This window comes from Marmota flaviventris, chromosome 1 (assembly GCF_047511675.1).
Source record: "Marmota flaviventris isolate mMarFla1 chromosome 1, mMarFla1.hap1, whole genome shotgun sequence".
NCBI classification, from domain to species: Eukaryota; Metazoa; Chordata; class Mammalia; order Rodentia; family Sciuridae; genus Marmota; species Marmota flaviventris.
This window is the reverse complement of record NC_092498.1, coordinates 31,755,255-31,764,688: the sequence shown is the minus strand read 5'-3', so window position 1 is coordinate 31,764,688 and position 9,434 is coordinate 31,755,255. Positions and strand designations below refer to the sequence as shown.

Here is a 9,434-nt window from a genome sequence, read left to right as displayed (position 1 = left end):
TTACTAGAAGTTGTTTTTGTGTGTATTTTTAAAAAGGCGATCTCTTTAAAAAGAGAGACAACTTAAATCACTATTATACTACATGTTTATGTTGAAAAACGACCATGAGAAAACACTAATTGTTTAGAGATTACATTTTCAGAAATCTCCATTATGGAAATTATTCCTGTTAGGTGCAGTTGTCTGCAGGGTGGGCTGAACAAATGTTAGCTGCAGGATTACCCAGGCACTCAAAGCCCCCTCTGTCTGGTCCTTTATCACCTATTTGCATCAAGTCTGAACACTGGACCCCCACCCACCTGGTGCAAAGGAAACCCACATCTGACCCCTGCCCCTTCTGCCTGAAGACAGAAGATGACACCTTTAGCAACTACTGTATGATCCAATCATTGTAAACCAACAATTTAGCTTGCAGACCCAAAGATCCCATTAGATTTTGGCTATAAAAACTCCCTCCTGCTGGGCCCCTCTCTCTTGCTTTCCCTCTCTCTTGCTCTCTTTCTTCTCTCGCTTTCACTCTCTCTCTCTCTCCTTCTCATGCTCTCTTGCCTCTTTATTTCTTCTCTCTCTCTCTTTCTTTTCTACTCCTTCTCACTGTTGTAATAAAGATCCCTTGGTGGCTCCTAGTGTTGTGGTCACTTTCCTTTCAATTCCTCTATCATAAAGCAACAAGAGCAAACTGTAAAAAGTAGGCTGTGCTTAAACACAGCCAGATTTTTTTTTTTTTCAAAAACCATGATTTCATCATATCCTCACGACAAATCGTATGGTACAATAAAACAAAATTCTCCGATTAACTCCTGTATCAGCACCACTCTACTCGTAGCGCCCACCAAGTTTTTAAACCCCAAATCTGACACACTGCTAGATGCGAGCAATATTTCAATATCTTTCGTGCAAGTTAAAAAAAAAAAAAAAAAAAAAAAAAGTTCTAAGTGGAAGTGCAGGGGTCCTGTCCTTAGGTCCCTTCTTGTGACCAGGCACAAATGGGCTATTCTCTTCTATCCCTACAGATTACTTGTTTGTAAAATAAGAAACCCGGACAAAATTTTTCTTTACTTCCCCTAATCTGACTGGGCGTGAAAGGGAGTAGGTTGAATCAGGGAAGATTCGGAGGGTTAAACTTTGCCCTCTAACTTCTGAAATCAAGGCTCTGCGGGCGGTTCAGCCACGGAAACCCCCAAATTGGAACCAGGGCCACGTTCTGCAGCTGCTCTTCCAGAAACCCGCCCGCTCCTGGAAAGGAGTTCGCGCCACGCCCCCCTCCACACGGTCCTGGTCGCCAGCGAACTACAATTCCCAGAATACCATGCAACCCTTCTCGCAGGGTACCAATAAGCGCACGAGTGACGCCATCATCCAGCGCGGTGTTTTAGGCTCCACTGATGTCGTTGCGCTTTGGGGCAAGAAGTTGGCGTTGCTCTGGCCCCTGGGACTGAAGACGAGGTCCGGGTGACTCCGGCCCTTTCCTACCCACATCTCCCTCGCTCGCCTTTCTCTCCTTCCTCTGGCAGGATGAGGCGTGCAGGCCTGGGTAAGAAGTGAGCTGAGGTTCAAAGTTTGGGGACCCCAGAAACAGCCTTGCTGGGAGGCATAGGGCTGTGGGAGGGTCTCGACTGGTCTCCTGTCATAGGCATTGGGGCCTTAAAGTGGGATGTTTGAAGGTAATCTTTGGAGGCAGTCCGAGTGGAAACACGTAATTTGTCCCACATCCCAGGGAGTTTCTTAAGTCCAATTCAGACCAAGTTTGGATGGTAGGTTAGAGGGAGTAGATCTGGAGCTGGGTTATGTACAAGTGCCAACTCAGTAGTGTTTTTTTTTTTTTTTTTTTTTTTTTTTTTTTTTTTTTTTTTAGTCTCTAAGTAGTGATTATGGAAACATGGAAACTGCTCAATTTCCCTAAGCCTGACTCTGGTTTCTCTTTCTCTGTTCAATAAAGAGTGGGTGTTGCGTGCTAAGCACACTACTGATTATGTTGGTAACAGTGAGTTACAAAGGTAAATGTACGTGCCATTATTATTCAAGGCACTGGTATGTAAGATCTGGGTCAAAGGCGATTTTTACGTAGAAAGTTTCTTACTTGAAGGTTGTTCCACTGTTAAGGCAGTAAGTAAAACGTGATAAGGTTTAATAACTTCACATTGTTCTTGACTTTGTGAATTAAGGAAGCCAGCATACTAAGCAGCAGGAATAAGTCAGGCACAAGGAGATTTAATGGACCCTATGATAACACACAGCTATTAACAGCATTCTCTGGTCCTAAGCTCTCTATTAAGCGGCTTTGAAAAAAAAAAAAAAAAACCTACTTAATCAGAGTAGGAAATACTCTGAAATATTTGAGGAAAAAATACCTGAAATATTTTTTAAAAGATGTTACCATTCTCATTGTAAGATGGAAAAGGGAAAAACAATAGCGTTTTCTGTAGTGTTGGCTATTTAAAGTCAGTGCAAGTTGCCAATACATGTAGACGTCTACATTGATTAATAAATTGTACTGTGAGAAACAGGTTTTTATGCATTTTATGAATATTTGGATCATAGAAAGTGGTCTAAGACAGGCATGGAGGCACATGCCTGTAATCCCAGCGATTTGGGAGACGGGGCAAAAGAATCGCTGGTTGGAGGCCAGCCTCAGCAACTTAGCAAGACCCTGTCTCAAAAGAAAAAAAAAAAAAAGTGGGGGGCTGGGGATGTGGCTCAGTGCTTAAGTGCCCATAGGATCAATCTCTAAAAAGAGAAGACAAAATTAAAAAGTGGTCCAGGTCATTAAAGTGAAAAAAGAACTGATTTTGAACAACAAACATTTATTGTGTAATTAAGTAAGCTTTAATTACATAGTCATTTGTCACCTTGTTTATGCTCCCCAAAGCTTTCCAACCTAGCTGGGGAGTAGGACTGTGTACAAAGATAAATTATGGTACAAAAGTGCTAGCTAAACATCCAAATACCAGATAAGTTCTGCAGATAGTGAATGTTTCCGAGATTGCAGAGATGGATCACTATGTACTTTGTGGAAACATCGGAATTTCAACTAGACTTTGATTAGTGGAGAGTGGGAGAAGTAAGTTCCAGATGGGAGGGTGACCAAAATTTTTTAAAAAGGTTTGTACTAGAACTACATCATAATCAAGAGATTATGATGATTAAACTAGTTTGATTGAAGTAGGGGATATGAGACCACATTGTGGAGGTTTTTGCAAAACTCCCAGGGCACATGGGTTTACATCATTAGTAGACTATTGCCCATTTGAATATATTTTTTTGACTTCCTAAATTTCAAGAAATAGACTTGAGAAATGATAGTTCTCAGCCCAACTGTACATTAGAATTACCTGGGAAGTTTTTAAAGTGTTGTTATCTGGATCCCAATTAAATTAGAATCTCATGGATAGAGTTCTCATAATCCGTATATATGCTTCAAGCATTCTTTTGGCAAGCAATCTCAAACTTTTGGGACTCTGTTTTTCTCTAGCCCCCGTGTTGTACCTCCAGCTCTAGATCAGTCTAACAGTGTGGCTTTTCAAGGGTTAATTCAGGCCATTGAGTTCTTCTATAAAACATCTGGGAGGAATGAAACCATTACAACATGTTGTGGCAACCAGGTTGGTTTTAACCTCCTAGTAGTCCTGAGCAGTCCTGGTCATTGCTCTTCATTATTCTCTTTACTTTTTATTTCAAATGATCACCAAATAGCCCCCTTTCTTCCTTTACTGAGGAAACTGATGACATCAACTTTTTAAAAATGTGGTTAGATAACACCCTCAACCATGCTTTCCCGTTTCAACCCCCCAGCACATTTATGTTGCATTCACTCTCTAAGGCTCACTGCACCTGTTGTTTGCCTGATGAATACCAAGTACCTTATTAGGGTGGTGGGGACTGTATTCCTAGTGCCATCCCCTAGAAGATACGTTCTATAGAAGGACCACCTGAAAAGAGTAGTTGATCTGACATATAGCTCAAATATTTGTTGAAGAATGACTAAAATGCCACAGAACTCTCAACTAATATTCTCCATAAGTTATTCCCTCTCCTAGGACTTCAGTTTGTGTTCCCTTCACCCCTTGACTCTTTCCCATTCAGGGAAAGAGATGCTGGTAAAACATCATCCATCTGCCAAGAGTTTCCCTCCCACGATGCTTTCTTCCTTTCCTTCAAAACTAGATTTCTTCAATGAGTAGTTAATGTAACTGCTTTTAGATCTTTTATTAAAACATATTTCTAATGAGCAGGATATGTGTGCCAATATCCTTGTATGGCAGTGCCTATTTTAGTGTCTTCTGAATAATCAGTAAGTGATTAATAAATATGTATTGAAGTGAACTGAATGTTCTTTATTTAAGAGAAGTAATGGAAAGAATTGGTTTGATCTCTGTTTCTAAATTTTAAAAATTTACTTGGAGTACGAATATTATAGACATATGTGGTCTGCAACGCCCTCAAGGGGTCTTTTTCAGTTCTTTCCTATTAAACTTTCAAAAGTGGCTTTTGGTTTACTACACTAACCTTGTGACTCTTGTCCTTGCAGGTGAAGGAGCACCTTCTGGCAACTATGGGAACCATGGCTATTCTCACAGTGGGTACAGTGCCTGTGAAGAAGAGAATGAGAGACTCACCGAGAGTCTTAGAAGCAAAGTAACTGCTATAAAATCTGTAAGTATCTTGTTAGCATGGTATACATTTTGATTGGTATGTTTGTATACATATATCACATACTTATAAACTATACTTTTTATTGGCATCTACTGAGGAAGATGGTTATTCAAATACTGTGGTTTAGCAAAGTCAAAATGCACTCAAAATTTAGCCTCTTTAAGTAGGTTAGAAAATGTGACAAATCCAATTTTTTTTTAAACTCTGGCTATGTTTTGTGTTAAAATCTGAAAAATACTATATATATTCTGCAGTAATGTCTCAACCATCTTCCACCCCCAGTAGCTCTTCTCCTTTTTCTAGTCTCCTAAGATAAAAAACCAAAGTCTTTCTTGTTTCTGCCTTTGAATGTCATTTCAGTCACTGAGTCATATGCTTTCTTGTGTTTCTATCTCTGTTTTCCTGTTTCTCTCTTTCTAATACTAGCCCTCGTTTCCAAGGTGAGTCATTGGGAGAGTCTCTTAACCTCTATTCTGACCTCAGCTACATACTGTTGCCAGAATAATCTTTGTATTTTTAAAATTGCATTCTGAGCTCTGAAATGTCTTTGGTGACTTCTGTGATTTACCAAATAAAGTTCACACTCTTTACCTTGACTGAATAGGTCCTTCAAATATGGGCTCCAACTTTTCTGACTTCTTGCACATCCAGAATCCACATATATTTTCTGCCAGAAAAATGAGAGTGCTCTTTGTATCTTCTGTATGCTGTTGCCATTCCATCCCATATCTTTGATCATGCCAACTCTTTGCCATGGTCATCCTCTTCCTATGTTGACTAAAGCTGTGCTTTTCTTGAGCGACCCTACTTTATTGCTTTAGCTAATCACTATATCCAAAGTAACTCTTTTCCTTATGAATGTATTTCTGTAGCGTTTATTGCATAATGATTTGCTTTGGTATTATTTCTGTGTAAAAGAAATTTACCTGAGTGTAGGTTTTTTTTTTTTTTTTGTACTTTCTTTTTTATTCCACATAGAAACTAGAGTAATTCCTTATCACTGATATTAATTGTGTAAATTTGTATTGAATAAAGTAATTAGACAAAAATGTTAGTAGTATATGTGTTTGATTCTTCATTGCAATAAACATGTTATATGCTTCTAAAACATTCAGTAGAAACCCATGTTACCAAAACTTAATTGGTATTTCCATATAATCTTTGGGAAAATCAAATCATAATCAGCCTGGAGACTATCATATTTTGAAACAGAGTATTGTTTTCAAAGTTATATTAAATCAAAAGAAGTTGATCATAGAACCTAATAATACTGTATGATGTTAATAATTTAGAAAATATAACATGTGAAAGGGCATAAGAATTAAATAGTTAATACAAAATAAACAAAACTCTAATGTTAATAATTAAGATTCCTTATTAGAAGAAAGCTGTGTGTCCTGGAAATTTCTTTTCTTGACACGAATGGCATTTGTTTAAAGTAGTTGGGTGATTTGGGCCATCTAGCTTTATAAGTTTTGATTTGTTAAATTTGAGGGGAAGGTTCATGTTCTGATCTTTAGAATTCTAAATATGGTTTTAGATCAATATTATCCCACATGCTTTCCAATTAAATTGAAAACAGTACTTATGATGGTTTGCCAAATATTTAGTAGTTGATTGTATTTATTCAAATATCTTGGAAGTGAATCCCTTGATGAATTTGTTGTGTAAAAGTGTTAGATTTTGGTTTACATGGCAGCTGAAATTACTTCTATTTTATGTAGGCTTGGGCTCTTTTCTGCATAGCTTTAGGATTTAGATAACACTAACATCTAACATTTTCCCCAATTTATTATTATATTATAATGAAAATATATTTAAAAAATCAAAATAGTCAGTTTAGACATATTCAAAGCAATGTCATGTTTCATTAAGAAAACATTAAATACTTATGTCTGGATTTAAATTGCTTATATAGGTACTTGTATATCTTTTCAAATATATAGGTAAATGCTTTTGTGTGAATAAAGTAGAAAACAAAACAATGAAGAATAAGAAAGCCAGAGAATAATATACCAAAATTAAAACATAGAATTGAATATTGTAATGAAATCAGAATGAAATAGAAAATGTCCATTAATTACCAGTAGAAAGATTAAATTTCTTTTCCATTAATTTTAGTGGACAAAGTATGAGAAGAGTGTACTATGTTTTTCTAGAATCCAATGAAATCTGAGAAAAAGTGTATGCTTAGAATAGTATTGTTGTTTTTACTTTATAACAATTGAGTACCATTATATGAGTAATAATGTGTATGTTTTCTTCTTTATAGCTTTCCATTGAAATAGGCCATGAAATTAAAAGTCAAAATAAGCTATTAGCTGAAATGGTAAGTGGTTATGATTTTAACTTTAAGAAATTTGATTTAATATTCTCAAATTTAGTCTGTTAATCAGGAACAATATTTTAATTTTTGTCCCATTTGAAAGAGATCTAGAGATCATAAGTTCTGAATTACCATTCATTTGTATCTAATCAGTTTATAATAGCTATGATTTATTTTTGTATTTTCATCTTACAAATACATAAGTAGGAAGAGAGGTGGAAGCTAATGTTTCTTTAGCCCTGTGTTTAGAAACAGTATTAAAGATGTAAGACAAATGACTGTTTTGAGTAGTCTTAGAAATCTCTATGGGTAACGACAACTAGTAATTTATTAACCATGCAATCAAAAAGCACTTTATATCCAACCAACCAAATGTTTCCACTTAATGGAAACTTATTTATTTTGCTCAAATTTTCTAAGGCTCACTACTGAACAAAGACCTCATAGATTTGAATAGCCCAAAGCCCTTTATCTCTTGTCTAAAAAGGCTCAGCAATACATATATTTTCTTATTAGAGCCTTCTTTCATTTGTTAATGCCTTTTTTTGGATGTCAAACTTCTTTGAACCTTCCATTGTTTCTTCACATGATTTTAAAATTGCACTATTCAAAAATTAATATGACATTGAAAGTGGTGTTCTTCCTTAGCTTCGTGCTAGAACCACTTAGAGAACTCCTTGTAAATGCGTATCTCTATTTCTCACACTAAGTAAACTGCTTCAAAATTTTAAGGGGAGGGAGCTAGGCATATGTGTTTTGTAAAGAGCATCACCAGAGATCCTGATGCATAACTCCAGTGAAGAACCATAAGTATTTAAGTGTATGAGGCACATGGATACTGAGGTATGCAAAAAAGTCTTTTAATTATGTCAGGGATTTTTCATCTGAGGACATTAAGACTTCAGTGGAAGTATAATATTTCTTATCTATACCTACTCTGATCTTAAGGACTTTTCCAGCTATTTGAATAGAGTTGTTTTTCTTCACACATATTTATTGTCCTTTCCACATCCTATTCCCCATGCATGATATTCTCTTAATACTTAGTACACTCTACTGTACTTCAAAGTCAGTTATCTAAACAAAAGAATCTTAATTGCTAACCATATTGAATTTAAACATTTAACCACTAACCATATTAAACCTTGAATGCTTTCTTCTACTGGGTAGCAGTTACCTATTTGACCCTGGAAAGCAATGCTATAACGAATAATGGGAAAATCCTGTAAGATAGTCCACAAACCTTTGTTACTATTTTTAACAATGTTTGTTTTATTGTTAGTGATTTTTAATCCACATAATTGAAATAAGGCTTAAATACTTTGAGTTTTTTAATTACTCTGTGGGACTTTAAAAAATGTCTATTGGGTAATGAAAGAGCTTTTTATTCATTGAGAGAACTGCTTTATTTTGCATGGAGTAATCAGGCTGATTACCCAGGGTTATAAGCAGGCTCTTGAACTGATTAAACACAAAAACTGTCATTGAAAATATACACTAATAACAGTGTATTCAATTACTTGAATGTGCACATGTAGAATAATAGAACCTAAGTATTACTTTTTCTCTTCTCTCTCATAGGATTCACAATTTGATTCTACAACTGGATTTCTAGGTAAAACTATGGGAAAACTGAAGATTTTATCCAGAGGGAGCCAAACCAAGCTGCTGTGCTATATGATGTTGTTTTCATTGTTTGTCTTTTTTGTCATTTATGGGATTATTAAACTGAGGTGATGCAAGTAAGTGTGAGTTTGGAATTTGTTCCAACTAATAGGATGGAGTACCACTTTGATAAAAATCAGCATCGCAACATTCCTAATTTTGAAATATTAGACCTTTTCCATTGAAGATTACTGAATTTTGCTTGTTGTATAAATCACATTAGATAATACAGTGTTCTTTGAATACTGTTTCTTATTGACTCATTTAACCCCTATTTTCAGGGGTATTGAGATGGCCTAAAATCAGTGTCGCTCTACCAACCTTTTTTTCTCATTGTTTGCTAGTTGTCAGATTAATATCCTGTTGTTATCATAAATGGAGGTTTATGTTCCACATAAGAAATAGTGGGAAAGTAGTAGAATGCCTGCAGAGCCTGATTCCCAGCTCTTAGGGTAGTAAGCCAGTCTGTGATGGGATGGTAATTATATATTTCTCAGCTGTCATCAACTGGGGTGATGTATACCCCTTTCCTCCTTCATTTGGTTACAATTGGAGACTTAAGTTCTTTTTACCTATAATCTTAATTTTTCATCAAATGACTCTTCTTTCCTTTCTGTCCAGGACTTCCTTCTTTAATAAAGCTTGTTAATTGGGCATATGTCTGGTAGGGCCTAATATACATGTGTATCAACGTAGTTATTTTTTTATATTAACATAAACTCCATTGACTTGGTTTATGGTAGTTTTATGATTTTAGCTACTTAGGCAGGCCATTTGATTATCATTTGTG

General features: G+C 35.9%; 1 protein-coding gene across 1 annotated transcript; it reads left to right on the top strand.

Moving 5' to 3' along the window:
* The first annotated feature begins 1,375 nt into the window (after positions 1-1,375).
* On the top strand, positions 1,376-8,721 carry LOC139704657 (BET1 homolog). Its single transcript, XM_071607538.1, has 4 exons — positions 1,376-1,534; positions 4,529-4,653; positions 6,926-6,982; positions 8,561-8,721. Exons 1-4 carry the CDS (start codon positions 1,516-1,518, stop codon positions 8,714-8,716), a joined length of 357 nt encoding a protein of 118 aa, XP_071463639.1. The 5' UTR covers positions 1,376-1,515; the 3' UTR covers positions 8,717-8,721.
* The last annotated feature ends 713 nt before the right edge of the window (positions 8,722-9,434 follow it).

Bases quoted from the DNA above. Each gene is read 5' to 3' on its own strand.
- LOC139704657 (XM_071607538.1), top strand. The intron at 4,654-6,925 runs GTAAGTATCTTG...TCTTCTTTATAG, and splicing joins AAGTAACTGCTATAAAATCT to CTTTCCATTGAAATAGGCCA. The intron at 6,983-8,560 runs GTAAGTGGTTAT...TCTCTCTCATAG, and splicing joins ATAAGCTATTAGCTGAAATG to GATTCACAATTTGATTCTAC.